General features: G+C 54.3%; 1 protein-coding gene across 2 annotated transcripts in view; it reads left to right on the forward strand.

Moving 5' to 3' along the window:
* The window catches only part of pnpla3 (patatin-like phospholipase domain containing 3), a 153,657-nt gene that overhangs the window by 79,806 nt on the left and 54,776 nt on the right, over positions 1 to 19,075 (forward strand). For both annotated transcript variants that reach the window (XM_072484518.1, XM_072484519.1), the window contains one exon: positions 12,961 to 13,025. In XM_072484518.1, the coding sequence (XP_072340619.1) occupies positions 13,004 to 13,025 (22 nt within the window). In that variant the 5' untranslated portion in view covers positions 12,961 to 13,003. The remainder of the gene's footprint in view (positions 1 to 12,960; positions 13,026 to 19,075) is intronic.

Genomic DNA, 19,075 nt, shown 5'->3' on the forward strand with positions numbered 1-19,075 from the left:
AGGTGGTTCTGATCCACTTGGCTCGATACGTCACTGAGATCTGACCATCGGCCCATCATGATCGCGCAGACAATTATGGCACTCCAAGGTCCCCAGATTAAATAAAATCACACACAATCTTCCCCCAGGGTCCATTTGCCGAATCCTTTTGTGATGCAGGATTAGCGACGGGGGAAGGAACCTGGGAGTCCAGAGTCAAGAATATGCACACAGGAGACCGATGCATGGAGGTCACTGGACCTGTGTTGGGACAGAGATGTCTTTGGGCAGCAGAACCTGTGACTGAGCAGCCCCCTTCAAGTTACCCCATGCTCACCCCAAATTGGGAAGGGACTAGAAAAAGAAAAGAAAACATTAAAAATACTGTCCACTATCTCTGGGCAGTGAACCACACCCTGCAGGGTCAGCATCTTCTTGGTCAAAGAAGGGAAACTTTAAATTCTGTAACTTGGAATATTGCAACATTCATAAATAATCTCAAGAGTGACCATCGAGAAAGAAGAACTGCAATGGTATCAATATAACTATTGTAGCACGCAAAGACTCCGAGAGACGAATAGAGTGAAGTCGATGAGGCTTTATTAAGCGTGTCTGTTCCCCCGCAGCTCGGTAGTAGACAGGCCTGCGGGGGAGGACTCCGGCTTCTTATAATCCGCCTTCAGGGCGGAGCTAGAGGTCAACGGCCAACCAGGACCCGGGATCTGTCAGCCAATGACAATAGGGCTTCCAGTCCCACATGACCCCTAATACATACTACCACATTCACCCCTTGTCAAAAATGAACCCGGCGGGGTGATGCTTCGCATGGTGGTAAGGGTTTACAGGGCTGGTCCTGGGAGGAAAACATTCATATGGCAATACAGTATGTACAATTTTGTCCTGTTTCAACTATTTACAGAAGGTATCGGGAGAAAAAGAAAAATGTTCTTGTGAAAAGTCCATATATTGATTTAGATCGACGCCACGAGTCGGTCGGGCGGTCTGGTCATCCGTGTCGATCACCTCGGCCCCGGTGGTGGTGGTGGTGTTTGTTCCGATGTTGTCGTCTCCGGGAGCCTTACGGTTTCAGCTTGGGCTTTATTCTTGGTCGGGCCTGGGGGGAGGGGGACCGATCCTCCTGGGAATGGGGCGGTCGCGGGGTGCGGCGGTGGCAGGAAGGGGGGGGGGTTGGGTGAATGGTGTCGGGGGGGTGTGTGTGTTGCCGGCGGGCGCCAGATCTCGCAGGGAGACCGTGGCCTGTCGGCCGTCGGGGTACTCCACGTAAGCGTACTGCGGGTTCCCGTGGAGGAGGTGAACCCTTTCGACCAACGGGTCCGCCTTGTGTGCCCGCACATGCTTTCGGAGCAAGATGGGTCCTGGGGCCCCCAGCCAGGTCGGCAGTGACGTTCCAGAGGAGGACTTCCTAGGGAAGACAAGGAGACGCTCATGAGGCGTTTGATTAGTGCTCGTACACAATAGCGACCGGATGGAGTGGAGAGCGTCCGGGAGGACCTCCTGCCACCGTGAAACTGGGAGGTCCCTGGACCGTAGGGCCAGTAGGACGGTCTTTCAGACCGTGCCGTTCTCCCTCTCTACTTGCCCATTCCCCCGGGGGTTGTAGCTGGTCATCCTGCTTGAGGCTATGCCCTTGCTGAGCAGGAACTGGCGCAGCTCGTCACTCATGAAAGAGGACCCCCTGTCGCTGTGGACGTATGCGGGGCAACCGAACAGTGTGAAGATGGTGTTCAGGGCTTTAATGACTGTGGCCGCGGTCATGTCAGAGCAGGGGATGGCGAATGGGAAGCGAGAATACTCGTCCACCACATTAAGGAAGTATGTGTTGCGGTCGGTGGAGGGGAGGGGCCCTTTGAAATCCAGACTAAGGCGTTCAAAGGGGCGGGAAGCCTTAATCAGGTGCGCACCATCCGGCCTGAAAAAATGCGGTTTGCATTCTGCGCAGATGTGGCAGTTCCTTGTGACTGTACGGACCTCCTCTAAAGAGTATGGGAGGTTGCGGGACTTGATAAAGTGGAAAAACCGAGTGACCCCCGGGTGACAGAGGTCCTCGTGGAGGGTTTGGAGACGGTTAATTTGTGCGTTGGCACATGTGCCGCGGGATAGGGCATCGGACGACTCGTTCAGCTTTCCGGGACGATACAAGATCTCGTAGTTGAAGGTGGAGAGCTCGATCCTCCACCTTAAGATCTTGTCGTTTTTGATTTTGCCCCGCAGTGCATTATCGAACATGAAGGCTACCGACCGTTGGTCGGTGAGGAGAGTGAATCTCCTGCCGGCCAGGTAATGCCTCCAATGTCGCACAGCTTCCACTATGGCTTGGGCTTCCTTTTCCACTGAGGAGTGGCGGATTTCTGAAGCGTGGAGGGTTTTGGAGAAAAAGGCCACGGGTCTGCCCGCTTGGTTAAGGGTGGCCGCTAGAGCTACGTCGGAGGCCTCGCTCTCGACCTGGAAGGGGAGGGACTCGTCGATGGCGCGCATCGTGGCCTTTGCGATATCCGCTTTGATGCGGCTGAAGGCCTGGCAAGCCTCTGTCGACAGGGGGAAGGTCGTGGTCTGTATTAGAGGGCGGGCCTTGTCTGCGTACTGGGGGACCCACTGGGCGTAGTATGAAAAGAACCCCAGGCAGCGTTTCAGGACTTTTGAGCAGTGCGGGAGGGGAAATTCCATGAGTGCGCGCATACGTTCGGGGTCGGGGCCTATTATCCCATTGCGCACTACGTAGCCCAGGATGGCTAGCCGGTTGGTGCTAAAAACGCACTTGTCCTCGTTGTACGTGAGGTTCAAGGCTTTAGCGGTCTGGAGGAATTTTTGGAGGTTGGCGTCGTGGTCCTGCTGGTCGTGGCCGCAGATGGTTACATTGTCGAGATACGGGAACGTGGCCCGCAACCCGTGTTGATCAACCATTCGGTCCATCTCTCGTTGGAAGACCGAGACCCCGTTTGTGACGCCAAATGGGACCCTTAGGAAATGGTATAATCGCCCGTCTGCCTCGAAGGCTGTGTACTTGCGGTCACTTGGGCGGATGGGGAGCTGATGGTAGGCGGACTTGAGGTCCACGGTGGAGAAGACTTTATATTGGGCAATCTGATTGACCATGTCGGATATGCGGGGGAGAGGGTACGCGTCTAGTTGTGTGTACCTGTTGATGGTCTGGCTATAGTCTATGACCATCCTTTGCTTCTCCCCTGTCTTCACTACTACCACCTGTGCTCTCCAGGGACTATTGCTGGCCTGGATTATGCCTTCCTTTAGTAGCCGCTGGACTTCGGACCGAATGAACGTCCGGTCCTGGGCGCTGTACCATCTGCTCCTAGTGGCGACGGGTTTGCAATCCGGGGTGAGGTTCGCAAACAAGGACGGGGGTTGCACCTTGAGGGTTGCGAGGCCGCAGATAGTGAGTGGGGGTATTGGGCCGCCGAATTTGAAGGTAAGGCTCTGTAGATTGCACTGGAAATCTAATCCCAGTAATGTGGGGGCGCAGAGTTGGGGAAGGACGTGTAGCTTGTAGTTTTTGAACTCCCTCCCCTGCACCATTAGGGTAACTATGCAGAAACCTTTGATCTGTACGGAGTGGGATCCTGCAGCTAGGGAAACCTTTTGTGCGCTGGGATAGGTGGTCAAGGAACAGCGTCTTACCGTGTCGGGGTGGATAAAGCTCTCCGTGCTCCCGGAGTCGACTAGGCATGGTGTCTCGTGCCCGTTTATTAGCACCGTTGTCGTCGTCGTCTGGAGTGTCCGGGGCCGAGCGTTATTGAAGCGAGACGTGGTTGTAGTAGTGGAGCGTCTTCCTCGAACCACGTGGAGCCGTCGACACTGGGGTCCGTTGTTGCCGTCCAAGATGGCGTCGGGGATGAACAAAATGGCTGCCCCCATACATCGCACATGGCTGGGGGTCACAAGATGGCGGCGGGGGTGGACAAAATGGCCGCCCCCATGCGTCGTACAGGTCTGGGGTGGTCCAAGATGGCGGCGCCCTTCCTCCCCTCGTGGTGGCCGGGACCCAAAATGGTGGCGTCTGCGGGTCGCACATGGGGCGCTGGGGGGGTTGGGGAGCGTTAGGAACGCGCGGGGCTCCCTCATCTCTGGGGACAGCGGTGGTCGGGACCCAAATTGGTAGCGCCGGCGGGTCATACGTGGGGCGCGGGTGGGGGGGTTTGGGGGGCGTTAGAGCCGCGCAGAACTCCCTCTTCTCCGGGGAGAGCGGTGGTTGGGACCCAAAGTGGTAGCGCCGGCGGGTCATACATGGGGCGCGGGGGGGTGGTTGGGGAGCGTAAGCGGCGTGCAGGGCTCCCTGTTCTCCCGGGACCGCGGTGGTCGGGACCCAGAGTGGCTGCGCCTGTGGGTCGTACATGGGGCGCTGGGGGGGTTGGGGAGCGTAAGCGGCGTGCAGGGCTCCCTGTTCTCCCGGGACAGCGGCGACCTCGCGGGACCGGAACACAACCGCGAAATGGCCCTTTTTCCCGCAGCTCTTGCAGATTGCTGCGCGGGCCGGGCAGCGCTGCCGGGGGTGTTTCGCCTGGTCGCAGAAATAGCAGCGGGCGCCCCCGGTGCGACTTGGCGTTTGGACCGCGCAAGCCTGTGGGGTGTCCGGGGGGGGGGGTGGGTTTGTCGCGACGGGTACGTATGGAGCCCAATGGGCTGCCGCGCGGTCGGGTCCGTAGGCGCGGGTATTACGCGCGGCCACGTCTAGGGAGGCTGCTAGGGCCCGTGCCTCTGAGAGTCCTAGCGACTCTTTTTCTAGAAGTCTTTGGCGGATTTGGGAGGAGTTCATACCTGCCACAAAAGCATCGCGCATTAACATGTCCGTGTGTTCATTTGCGTTCACCGAAGGGCAGCTGCAGGCTCGTCCCAAAATTAGTAGCGCGGCGTAGAATTCATCTATCGATTCTCCGGGACTTTGCCGTCTCGTTGCGAGTTGATAGCGAGCGTAGATCTGGTTTACTGGGCAGACATAGAGACTTTTAAGTGCTGCGAACGCCGTCTGGAAATCCTCTGCGTCTTTGATGAAAGAGAAAATCTCCGTGCTTAACCTCGAGTGCAGGACCTGTAGTTTTTGGTCTTCTGTGACCCGGCCGGTGGCCGTTCTGAGGTAGGCCTCGAAACAAGTCTGCCAATGCTTGAAAGCTGCTGCCGCGTTCACTGCGTGGGGGCTGATCCTCAGGCATTCCGGGATGATCCTGAGCTCCATAGTCATTTTTAGGCACGCTTAATAAATTGTAGCGCACAAAGACTCCGAGAGACGAATAGAGTGAAGTCGATGAGGCTTTATTAAGCGTGTCTGTTCCCCCGCAGCTCGGTAGTAGACAGGCCTGCGGGGGAGGACTCCGGCTTCTTATACTCCGCCTTCAGGGGGGAGGACTCCGGCTTCTTATACTCCGCCTTCAGGGCGGAGCTAGAGGTCAACGGCCAACCAGGACCCGGGATCTGTCAGCCAATGACATTTGGGCTTCCAGTCCCACATGACCCCTAATACATACTACCACAACTATCAAGGCTCCAAATTAACATTGCCACCCTCAGTGAGACCTGCCTTCCTGGGGATGGGCAGCTGAAGAGCAAGGGGATACACTTCATACTGGAAAGGAAAGGACGACCCTTGTGTCCACTGAGGTGGCTTTGCCATGCAGAGTAGCATCTTGGATGCACTGTCAGAATTTCCCAATTATACAAATTATAGACTCACAGCACTTCACCCACAGCTCAGGGGTAATCTGTGTGCCACTGACATCAGCGCTTATGCCCAACCCTCAACTCCGTTGAAAATGTTATGGAAAATTTCTTTTTTCAAAATTTTTTATCCCACACTTAAAGTTACAAAGCCAATGCACAGAGTGGACAGGGCAAACCCTTAATCCATCTCATTGCTTGCTCCGAAAACCAATTCAAATTCAAATTGAAGCCTATTCATGGTCTCCACAAAAGAGACGTACAAGATTCATGCTGACAAGAAAAGGCATTGCACCTCATCTTGGGCTTGATTTGACCCTTGATCTGAACCAAAAGGCCGTGAAGGGACATTAAAGAAAATTTCTACTCTGACCCTGATGAAATCCTCACCACAACCCCAAAACAGGCGGAGCGGCGCTTCTGTGATGAACGGTGTAACGGTTTTACATCCACGGCCCGTGGGCCCGAGGATTCCCCCTCTGATGCGTCCTGTGTCTCCATCTCGGAGTCAGAGTCTGCTGCCTCTGTCATCTCGGCGTCTCTATCTCCACGCGGTTCTGTAACGACCTGCGCAAGCTTTGAGTGAGGTAGCAGAGGCAGATTGTGAGGACTACTTTCCATTGTCTCTGGTCTCTGTGTCTATAGCAATGAGCTCCGGGAGCGGGGAATCTTTGAAAGGGATAGTCTTTTGGAACGAACGTGGTCTACATGTTTGCGCTGCAGACGACCCTGGGCTTGCACCTGGTAAGATATAGGGCCCGTTTGGTGAACGATTACACCAGGGACCCACTGGGCACCACCAGCGAAATTGCGAATGAACACTGGGTCACCGGGCGCAAACTGCCGAAGCCGAGAAAAACCCTGTCCCTGCCGTTCTTGTGTATGGCGTACGTTTGCGCCAATGTCCGGGAAAACCATACTAAGGTGGGTGCGAAGTCTCCGGCCCATTAGGAGTTCTGCGGGAGTCCTATACAAAAATAAAAAGCAAGCCAGTCTCGTGTGCATTGACCCGGAAGACTGTTTCTTTAGGCCTCATTTCAATGTCTGCACTGCGCGCTCCGTCAACCCATTTGAAGCCGGGTGGTAAGGGGCAGTGCGGATATGGCGTTCATCTTCATAAACCTCGCAAACTCCTCACTGGTGAATGGAGTGCCGTTATCCGTGACCAGCACCTCGGGGAGGCCATGCGTACTAAAAGACAAACGGAACTTCTTAATTGTTGCGCAGGACGTTGTGCCTAGCATCTTATGCACCTCGAGCCATTTAGACTGGGCATCTATTAATAAAAGGAACATGGATCCTTGAAAAGGGCCTGCGAAATCTGCATCCAAGCGTGCCCAAGGCCGCCCTGGCCATTCCCAGTAGGGGCGCGGCCGGCGGAAGCTTCTGATGCTCCTGACAAATGGAGCAGTTTGGGCCATCTTCTCAATGTCGTCGTCGAGGCCTGGCCACCAAACATAACTCCGGGCCAACATTTTCATTTTGGTCACACCTGGATGCCCATTGTGCAAGTCTCTTAGTATCAGCTCCTGGCCTTTTTCAGGGACAATCACACGCGTCCACCACAAGAGGATGCCGTCTTCCACGCTGAATTCTGACAGCTTGGAGGAAAATGCCCGCAACTCGCCTGGGAGCTGTCTATGCTGCCCATCATACAGAGGGGACAGGGGGCACCCCGTCTCGTTCCCACGGTACAACCTAAAATATTCTGATCTCCGCCGGTTCGTAGATACGCTCACCACCGGGGCCTGGTATAACAATTTGATCCACCCTATGAACCCCTCCCCGAACCCAAACCTGCCAAGCACTTCCCACAGGTAATCCCACTCCACCCGATCAAAGGCCTTCTCCGCGTCCATTGACTGTACCACTTCTGCCTCCCCACCCTCCGAAGGCATCATAATCACATTCAGGAGCCTCCGCACGTTTGCATTTAACTGCCTGCCTCTCACGAACCCCATCTGGTCCTCGTGTATCACTCCCGGGACACAATCCTCAATCCTTGTGGCTAGGACCTTTGCCAGCAACTTGGCATCTACATTAAGCAGCGAGATCAGAGCCCGGGACATTGTCGGGGGGGAGAATCCCTCTCCTCGTTGATGGTTCTCACCAGCAGCGGACCCAGCAGATCCACAAACTTCCTGTAAAATTCGACCGGGAACCCATCAGGCCCCGGGGCCTTGCCCGCCTGCATGCTCCCCAACCCCGTAACCAGCTCCTCTATCCCAATCGGGCCCCCAGGCCTTCCGCTTGCCCCTCCTCCACTCTCGGGAACCTCAATTGGTCCAGGAACCGCCGCATCACCCCCCCCCCCCCCCCCCCCCCCCCCCCGGGGGTTCTGACTTATGCAGGTTCCCATAGAAATCCCTGAATACCTCATTTATTTTAGCCGAACTTCGCACAGTGTTCCCCCCTCTGTCCCTGATTCCTCCAATTTCCTTCGCCGCCTCCCTCTTGCGTAGCTGATGCGCCAGCATCCGGCTCGCCTTCTCCCCATATTCGTATACTGCCCCCTGCACCTTCCTCCACTGGGTCTCAGCTTTCCCCGTGGTCAACAAATCAAATTCCGTTTGGAGGCTCCGTCGCTCCTTCAGCAGCCCCTCTTCAGGGGAATCCACATACCTCCTATCGACCCTTAATATCTCCCCCACCGACCTCTCCCTCTCCGTCCTCTCTCTCTTCTCCCTGTGAGCCCTAATTGAGATTAACTCTCCCCTAACCACCGCTTTCAGAGCCTCCCAAACCACACCAACCGGTACTTCCCCATTATCATTGGCCTCTATGTATCTCTGAATGCACCCCCGGACCTGCCCACAAAGCTCCTCATCTGCCAACAGTCCCACGTCCAAGCGCCACAGCGGGCACTGGTCCCTTTCCTCCTCCAACTCCAACTCCACCCAGTGCGGGGCGTGGTCCGAAATCGCTATGGGTGAATATTCCGTTCCCTCCACTCTTGGAATCAATGCCCTGCTCACCACAAAGAAGTCTATCCGTGAATAGGTCTTATGCACGTGGGAGAAAAAAGAGAACTCTCTGGCCGCCGGCCTAGCAAACCTCCATGGATCCACTCCCCCCATCTGGTCCATAAACCCCCTGAAAACCTTGGCCGCAGCTGGCCTCTTGCCCGACCTCGACCTGGATCGGTCCAGTGCTGGGTCCAGTACCCCCATTATCAGGCTCCCCGCTTCCAGATCTGGGATCCGACTCAGCATGCGTTTCATGACCCTGCATCATCCCAATTTGGGGCATACACATTCACCAGCACCACCCGGTTCCCCTACAGCCTACCACTCACCATCACATATCGACCCCCATTATCAGCCACAATGTTCAGCGCCTCGAACGACACCTGCTTACTCACCAGGATTGCAACCCCTCTTCACATCAAGTCCCGAATGAAAGACCTGCCCCACCCATCCCTTTCTCAGCCTGATCTGATCCACCACTTTCAAGTGCGTCTCCTGCAACATAGCAACGTCTGCCTTCAGTCCCTTTAAGTGCGTGAACACCCGGGCCCTCTTGACCGGCCCGTTCAGGCCCCTCATGTTCCATGTGATCAGCCGGATCGGGGGACTGCCCTGCCCCCCCCCCCCCCCCCCCCCCCCCCCCCGCCGACTAGCCGGATCGGGGGACTGCCCCCCCCCCCTGCCGACTAGCCATCTCCTTTCTTAGGCCAGCCACGTGCCCACGCCTCCCGCACTCTCCAGCCCCCCAGGCGGAGGACCCCCGCCCCGACTCTCCCTCTTACCTCCAGCTCCCCTTCGGTCAATGCAGCATCCCCCCCCCCCTCCCACCCCGGCTAGAAAACTGTCTAGCCCCCTTGCTCCCCCCATTGCACTCCCGTAAGTCAGCTGACTCCTGCTGATCCCAGCCGCTCCCGCCTCTGCCACCGATCCCCCGTTTAGATTCCCCGTCAAAGTCCCCCCATCCCCCTTCAAGTCGATACGGACACGCCTCCGGCACCGCCCCTCCCGTTGGGCCACAACCCCCCTTCTTTAGTACGGAAGAAAAGCCCGCTATTTTCTACCTGGGCGGCCGCGCTCCCTGTGGCGTAGCTCCTTTCTCCTGCAGCCTCTCCCCAATTCCCAACGACCCAGAGCCTCCTGCCCCCCCTCCCCCCTTCGAACGCGAGGGGCGGCCCCTCCAAAACAATACCTATGCCCATTAAAACACACACACATCACACCCAATCCCCCCATCCCACTCCCCAGCTTTCCCCAAACCCACAACAAACCATTAGTTCGAGTCCAATTTTTCGTTCTGAATAAAGGTCCAGCCTCCTCCGACGTAACAAAATAATGGTGGTGGTCCTGAAAAGTGACCCACAATTGCGCTGGCTGCAACCGCCAGGCCCAGGATCTCATCCTCGTTTTCAGAGGCTTTCTGCTGCAGCTCTCTAATCGCCGTCCCTTGAGCCTTCTGGGTCTTCACCAGCCTCTCAATTGACGCTTTCATTGGGGCCAGCATCTCTGCTTTCAGCTCCGCAAAGCAGCTTTTCAGGAACTCCTGCTGCTCCCGCGACCATTGCGCCCACACTGCCTGGTCTCCACCCGCCGCCATCTTACTTTTTCATGCCCATTCTCCTCTCTTCTCCAAGATCACTTTTATGACCGCTCCACTCCTGGTCCACTCCATGCAATGCTGGGGAAACCTTACTGTTGCCTTCCCACACCAGGAATCGTCGTCCAAGTGCCGCTAGGGCTCCTCAAGAGGGCCCAAAAGTCCGTTCATGGCGGGAACTGGCAAACGTGCGACCTACCCAGGCATAGCCGTAACCGGAAGTCCCCACATACAATCTTCTGATGTGACTTCATGTGAGGCAGGCAACGTGACCCAGAGTCCAATAGGTTTGATGTTGTGTCAACTTGTTTGGATCTGAGCAGGGACTGCAGGGTGGATGAACTGACAACCATGGCACTGGAGCCATTCAATGGGAGGGGGGGCCACATGAATGTTGTGGTAGTATGGGACAGTATAGTAAAGGAACTTGACATTGTTCTCTGCAGCAAAGACAAGAGTCCAAATGGCTGTGTTGCGTGCCCAGTGCCAGGGTTTGGGGGAACTTACAGTGTGAGGGAGAGGCTACAGCCATCATGGTTCATGTAGGTATCACCGACACAGGAACTAGAAAAGGGGTCTTCGTAGCCAGTACTACGGAAAGTGGGGTATATAACTTTGGGACAGTACACCTGAACTGCGCTGGGACCCATGTTCTTTCCAAATCAAAAATGGGCGGCATGGTGGCACAGTGGCTAGCACTGCTGCCTCACAGCACCAGGGATCCTGGTTCAATTCCGGCATTTGGTCAATGTCTGTGTGGAATTTGCAAATTCTCCCTGTGTCTGTGTGGGTTTCCTCTGGGTGCTCCGGTTTCCTCCCACTGTCCAAAGATGTGCAGGGTAGGTGGATTGGCCATGCTAAATTGCTTCTTAGTACGGCAGCATGGTGGCACAGTGGTGGCACAGTGGTTTGGGGGCAGCACGGTAGCATTGTGGATAGCACAATTGCTTCACAGATCCTGGGTCCCAGGTTCGATTCCGGCTTGGGTCACTGTCTGTGTGGAGTCTGCACATTCTCCCCGTGTGTGCGTGGGTTTCCTCCGGGTGCTCCGGTTTCCTCCCAAGTCCAAAGATGTGCAGGTTAGATGGATTGGCCATGATAAATTGCCCTTAGTGTCCACAATTGCCCTTAGTGTTGGGTGGGGTTACTGGGTTATGGGGATAGGGTGGAGGTGTTGACCTTGGGTAGGGTGCTCTTTCCAAGAGCCGGTGCAGACTTGATGGGCCAAATGGCCTCCTTTTGCACTGTAGGGATTCCATGATTCTATTCTATGATGCTACCATCAAAATAGTTAACTGGTCATTTATCTCATTGTTGTCAGTGATGTATTGTTATGTATAAAATTACTTCCACATTTTGCCTCATAATAGCAATCACCGCAATTCAAAGTAATTAATGTTACATTAAGTATTTTGAAAGATTTCTGGGGGTGTGATGAGTTACCTTACAAATGCAAATCTCTTAAGTATTCGGAAACATTTTTATTTGTCAAGTATTTTGATACAAAATATATTTCATTTTGTGTTCCAAAGATATTACATGTATTGTCAGTGCGGTTGAAAACAATTCTGTTTATTCAGCATTATTCCATCCCCAACCCCCTTCCCACACACTCACAAACCCAGCCCTTTTTTTTAGCAGCATAAAACCTTCCAAAGAAGTCATGTTGGATTCGAAACATTGCTATTCCACTCTGTGTCCGATTACTTACCTCAATTTTTCTTCAATCCCACTTCACCCGAAAATCCAGGTGAGATCCAGGCAATGCAGTGCATCCCCAGTGTGCAGCATGAAGTCCAGGAGATTCAAAATAAATGAGGCCACAGCCCCTTTTTAACTGGCTGCCATAAATCCGATAAATTTAAAGGTCATTGAGAGACCAGGGAAAGGTTTGTGTCCTAGGTAAATGGATAGGTTTTTGGGGGTGGAGTGAATTGGTTGGGGAGGGGGGCGATTGGAGGTCATGGGTTGGAAATCAGGCCGCATTCGGGTCAGAGGTCAGGTTGGAGGCTGAGAGAATTAGGCCTCAGCAGGGGAGAGGGTCGGGCTTGGTGGAAGGTTGTCTTGGGCCCCCCATTGGGTTGGGTCAGGCCAAGTCAGGCCTATGGAGGGTGGGGGGTATCAGGCTTTGGGGTGGGTTGAGACAGGGGGGAGGGGGGGGAGAGGGAAGGGGCAGGATCGGGCCTCAGGGGGTGGAGGGAGCCCCAAGTTGGGTCCGGTCGGGCCTGGGAGTATGGGGTGAGCGCCAGGGCCACCAGAGGTGTGGAGGGGGAAGGGTCCCATGTAGCTGGCAGAATCCTGTGGCGAGGGTTGGGGAAGACCCATTGGTGAATCAATCTGGACAGAGGGAGATTGCTGGTGGGTTGGGGTTGTCGGGGAGTCAGGTGGGGGCCGTAGTTGCAGTGTGCATAGAGACCCCTGAAGGGAGTGGGGGTAGTCCGTGGGTGGTCTTTAAAATAGTTTTCCAGAAGTGGTTTTAATCCTGAATTTTTTCTGGGTAATTATTGGTGGAAGCCAACTGGAACTATGTGAAATTTGCGATTTAAACCGCATTTTCGAATGGTAGCAGGTGCAAGGCAATTGCCCAGAGGAAGTTTACACTTCTGGGCCAATAGTGTGCAACCTCCAATCTGTGCATCCAATGGGGATTCTCCAGCACATCTTTGGGACATACCCACGCTCCACAGCTGGGGACCTCAAAGTTAAGGCACACTAACTTTGTTTCTCTCTCCACAGATGCTGCCTTACGGTCGAGTTCCCCAGTGTCATATTGGTTGGAATGGGGTGCCCAAAGATTTCAGGTATCTGCAGTATTTTATTTTATTTTGCTGTTTATTCAGGTTCTGTTTACAATTGGAAGTTTGATGTGGAAGCAGGGAAGAATATGTTGGTGTTTTGCTCTTCACAATCTCCATGAGTTTGAGAACAGGACTTTAGTAGCTCATGCTGCATAATATCGCCATCATGGCCCTTGCTACCAGCTATACAGTGAGCTGCTCATGATCATGAGGGGGAAGAAGAGGAGAGAGAGAGGGGATAAGGAAGAGAAGAGGTAATCCGATTCTGGACAGTCGCCCATCGACAATTTCATCTGAATTTAGTACCGATAACCACTGTGGTTAACCACTATTGCACCTGTATTAGGTGATGTATGGTAGGACCTGTACTACAGGTTCGCCGGTAGTCCCTGCCTGTATAAATATGCATGTCCTCCAGCCAGCAGCCATTTCACCAGCTGCTGTGGGAGGCCACACATCTGATAGCAGTAAAACCTCAGTTGGATTCTACTATCATCTTTGTCCAATTGATCGTGCCTCAATTTATTGCTATCAGTTTCTAAAAGATGGACCTCCGTATTAAACCGGATCGCCTGCAGCTGGATCCGCACTCAAGAGACTCCAGAAAGGACTTCCAGCACTGGCTAGCTTGCTTCGAGGCGTATATCAACGCGGCACCAATCCCTGTTCTGGAGGCTCAGAAGATTCAGATTTTATATTCCAGGTTGAGCTCCAATGTCTTTCCGTTAATCCAGGACGCGCCGAATTACGCCGAAGCCATGACTCTACTCAAGGACAACTACACACAGAAAACGAACATGCTCTTCGCCAGGAACGCACTCGCCACTCTCTCTCAACTCGCTGGTGAGTCCATAGAAGACTTCTGGCGGGCCCTAATCCCACTAGTCCAGGACTCTGACTGTCAGGCCATTACGGCCACGGAACACTCAGACCTCTTTATGCGGGATGCTTTTGTGACTGGAATTGGGTCAGATCTCATATGCCAGCGGCTCCTAGGAGGGGCCACGTGCGACCTCGCAGAGACTAAAATGCTAGCGCTCTCCATGACGGTCGCCCTGCGCAACCCCCAGCCGTGCGGCCCACCCCTCCTACGCTTCGTGGACCCCACACACAGCCGCCCCAGCGGGGGCGCTGCCCACCCAATACGCCTGCGCTGCACGCCAGCCCGGGAGCACCCGATGCTATTTTTGCGGCCAACAGAAGCACCCCTGCCAACGCTGCCCGGCCCACGTTGCCCTTTGTAAAGCCTGCGGGAAGAAGGGCCACTTCGCCATGGTGTGCCAGGCCCGCTCAGTAGCCACTATCGCCCACACCCCCCTCGGCCATGGACAAGGGGCGCCGCCATCCCCCCCCTCAGACCGCGTGCGGCCAGGGGACGCCGCCATCTTCCCCTCCGCGCCACACGTGCGTTTCATGGGTGCCGCCATCTTGTTCCACCCCCACAATGTGCGTTCCATGGGCGCCGTCATTTTGTAACCCTCAAGATCTTCGGGCGCCGCCATCTTGTCCACCCCTCAATCCTCGGTCTGAACTTCCAGTGCAACCTCCAGAGCCTAACCCTGAAATTCGGTGGGCCCTTACCACCCTTTACTGTGTGCGGCCTTGCGACCCTAAAGGTCGACCCACCTTCCCTCTTTGCCAATCTAACTCCAGATTGCAAACCCGTCGTCACCAGGAGGAGACGGTACAGCACCCGGGACAAGAGCTTCATCAGGTCCAAAGTCCAGCGGCTGCTTCGGGAAGGCATCATCGAGGCCAGCAACAGCCCCTGGAGAGCTCGAGTGGTAGTAGTTAAAACTGGGAGAAACACCGAATGGTCGTGGACTACAGCCAGACCATCAACAGGTACACGCAGCTCAACGCGTACCCCCTCCCATGCATATCTGACATGGTTAACCAGATTGCGCAGTACCGGGTCTTCTCAACGGTAGACCTGAAATCCGCCTACCACCAGCTCCCCATCCGTAAATCGGACCGTCCATACACCACCTTTGAGGCAGACGGCCGCCTATACAACTTCCTTAGGGTCCCCTTCGGTGTCACAAACGGGATCTCGGTCTTCCAAAGGGAGATGGACCGAATGGTCGACTGGTACGGATTGCGGGCCACCTTTCCGTACCTAGACACTGTCACCATTTGCGGCCATGATCAGCAGGACCACAACGCCAACCTTGCTAAATTTCTCCACACCGCTACTCTCCTAAACCTCACTTACAACAAGGAGAAGTGCGTGATCAGCACGAACCGCTTAGCTATCCTCGGCTATGTGGTCCAGAACGGAGTTCTGGGGCCCGATCCTGACTGCATGCGCCCCCTCATGGAGTTCCCCCTCCCCCACTGCCCCAAGGCCCTCAAACGCTGCCTGGGGTTCTTTTCGTACTACGCTCAGTGGGTCCCAAACTATACGGACAAGGCCCGCCCACTCATACAGTCCACCCAGTTTCCTCTGACGGCCGAGGCCCAACAGGCCTTCGTCTGGATCAGAGCTGATATTGCCAAGGCCACAATGCACGCTGTAGATAAGACACTGCCCTTCCAAGTAGAAAGCGACGCATTAGATGTCGCCCTTGCCGCCACCCTCAATCAGGCAGGCAGACCCGTGGCATTCTTTTCCCGCACCCTTCATGCCTCAGAAATTCGGCACTCATCCGTCGAAAGGGAGGCCCAAGCTATCGTTGAAGCTGTGCAGCATTGGAGGCATTACCTGGCCGGCAGAGATTCACTCTCCTCACTGACCAACGGTCGGTAGCCTTCATGTTCAACAACACACAGCGGGGCAAGATCACAAATGATAAAATCTTGCAGTGGAGAATCAAGCTCTCCACCTATAATTACGAGATTATGTATCACTCCGGCAAACTCAACAAACCTCCAGACGCCCTCTCACAAGGTACATGTGCCAGCGCACAGGTAGACCGACTCCGGGCCGTGCACGACAGCCTTTGTCACCCAGGAGTCACACGGTTGTACCACTTCATTAAGGCACAAAGTCTGCCCTACTCCGTCGAGGAAGTAAGGACAATCACCAGGGACTGCCAGGTCTGTGCGGAGTGCAAGCCGCACTTCTACCGGCCGGACTGCGCGCGCCTGGTGAAGGCCTCCCGCCCCTTTGAACACCTCAGCGTGGATTTCAAAGGCCCCCTCCCCTCCACCGACCGTGACACATATTTTCTCAGTGTGATCGACAAATACCGATAGCACGGTAGCATTGTGGATAGCACAATTGCTTCACAGCTCCAGGATCCCAGGTTCGATTCCGGCTTGCGTCACTGTCTGTGCGGAGTCTGCACATCCTCCCCGTGTGTGCGTGGGTTTCCTCCTGGTGCTCCGGTTTCCTCCCACAGTCAAGATGTGCAGGTTAGGTTGATTGGCCATGATAAATTGCCCTTAGTGTCCAAGATTGACCTTAGTGTTGGGTGGGGTTACTGGGTTATGGGGATAGGGTGGACCTGTTGACCCTGGATAGGGTGCTCTTTCCAAGACTCGATGGGCCGAATGGCCTCCTTCTGCACTGTAAATTCTATGAAATTTATGAAAAAATCTATGAAAACGCCAGATTCCCCTTTGCCATCCCATGCCCCGACATGACGTCTGCCACCATCATTAAAGCCCTCAACACAATCTTCACTCTGTTCGGTTTCCCCGCCTTCATCCACAGTGACAGGGGATCCTTACTCATGAGTGATGAGCTGCGTCAGTTCCTGCTCAGCAGGGGTATCGCCTCCAGCAGAATGACAAGCTATAACCCCCGGACAGGTAGAAAGGGAGAATGGGACGGTATGGAGGGCCGTCCAGCTGGCCCTATGGTCCAGAAACCTCCCGGCCTCCCGCTGGCAGGAGGTCCTCCCTGATGCACTCCACTCCATTCGCTCGTTACTCTGCACTGCCACTAACAATACACCCCATGAACGTCTTTTTGCCTTCCCCAGGAAGTCCACATCCGGGGTGTCGCTCCTGACTTGGCTCGCAGTTCCGGGAACCGTTCTTTTCCGTAAGCACGTCAGACTCCACAAGGCAGACCCGTTGGTGGAGAGGGTGCACTTGTTCCACGCAAACCCCCAGTACGCCTACGTGGCGTTCCCCGACGGCTGTCAGGATACAATCTCCCTCAGGGACCTGGCACCAGCAGGTTCCACCCCCACACCCCCTCCGACCCCGGCGCCACCCTCCCCTCTCCCGTCGCTCCCAACAGCATCCCACCAGGACCATCCGTCCCCCCCCTGCCCACGCCCGACGATGAAGAGAATTTTGGCATGCTCCCGGAGTCACCATCGACCAGATCAGCACCAACATCGCTGACACCACTGTGTCGCTCCCAGAGGAACATCAAGGCCCCGGACCGGCTAAATCTCTGTCCGGACCACCGGACATCAAAAGACATTTGTTTGCTCAAATCTTGTAAATATTAACTCATTGTTGTATATAGTTATCCACCACCCCCACCGGACTCAATTTTTAACAGGGGGTGAATGTGGTAAACCAATGTTGCACCTGTGTTAGGTGATGTACGGTAGGACCTGTACTACAGGTTCGCCGGTAGTCCCTGCCTGTATAAATATGCATGTCCTCCAGCCAGCAGCCATTTCGCCAGCTGCTGTGGGAGGCCACACGTCTGATAGCAATAAAGCCTCAGTTGGATTCAACTATCGTCTTTGTCCAATTGATCGTGCCTCAACCACAAACCTAATTCCCCTTTGCATACAGACCCACACCTTGCCTTCCCCCTGTCACTGACCATCACGGCATCTAGTTGGTCACAATGCAAAAATAAAAGCCACCACAAAAAGAACATTTGAAACCAAACTTATCAATGAAATTATTCCAAAATTGCATAAAATGGTCAACCACTCACCCTTGTGCATTTCTTTGCTTGTTCTCTGTGTGCCTCTGGCTGTTCTACTGGTCCACAGTGTTACTCCAGAGGCAGCAACATGGCCAGAAAAAGGCTACGGACTTTCAGTAGGGGAAACTGCAGATGGATAACCTCACCCAGCTGTAGCCTTGGAGGAAGCCCAGCTTCAGACTGCACCACCTAGGCATGTGCAGCAATTGTCCGACTGGCTGTCTAACAGGCACAGGCTGAGTGGCAATGATGGGAGGATAACGGTTGTCTTCCTGAGAAAGTTAGAGCTCCGTGGAGTCACTGCCATCACCCAGGGAAGTTCCACTGGCGATCCAAATAATCTGTTGATTGCAAGTCCCTTTGCACACTGTAATCCACAGCCATAATCAAAGCAGTCTGAGCTTACAGGGCAGCACTCAGATGTATGCTACATGCTGCTTGTGCAATGGAAGCTGAGACATCAACCATCAGACACTTTATCAAGCTTGTGTCCAAAAACATGCTGATGAAACTTGCAAGCTGGAACACATATGCTGCAATCTCTGTGTAAAGCGCTGCAACTTGATGATAAAAGCAAATCACTGCGGATGCTGGAATCCGTAACAAAAACAGAAAAAACTGGACAACCTCAGCATATCTGACAGCATCTGTGGAGTGAGAAGGGAGCTAACGCTTCGAGTCAGTTTTGACAAAGTCATTCATACTTGAAGCGTTAGCTCCCTTTTCCCTCCACAGATGCTGTCAGATATGCTGAGATTGTCCAGTTTTTTTCTGTTCCTGTCAACTTGATGCTGGACTCCCATGCTTGTTGACAGTGACTACAGGTTTTCTATCAAGTTTCCCAGTGTACAAATCATTTTTTTATCCTTCTGTACAGTGCCCCACCTAAGGACTTATCTGAATCCTCTGCAGCAAAAGCCTGTGTGACCTTGCCTTCCATTAAAATGTCCTATCTCTAGGCTATCTTCTAAATTATGTAGTGTCACCAGCTGAACCAGTAACTATCAGTGTGAAACAATCCAATGGTGCTGTCTCTTGTGATCCTCCACTGCCTGGCCCACTGGTTTCTGAAATGAGACGGGCAGAAGAGTAAGTATTTGCTGCGGAGAGAAGGGGGGGGGGGGAGTAAGAGGTGCTTTCTTATACCATCTACAGCTTGCAAATCAGTAGAGAGTTTGGGATGAGGAAGAGCTGGGATATGAGAAGGATG

The sequence above is a fragment of the Scyliorhinus torazame genome, chromosome 19, assembly GCF_047496885.1.
Source record: "Scyliorhinus torazame isolate Kashiwa2021f chromosome 19, sScyTor2.1, whole genome shotgun sequence".
In the NCBI taxonomy this organism is placed as follows: domain Eukaryota; kingdom Metazoa; phylum Chordata; class Chondrichthyes; order Carcharhiniformes; family Scyliorhinidae; genus Scyliorhinus; species Scyliorhinus torazame.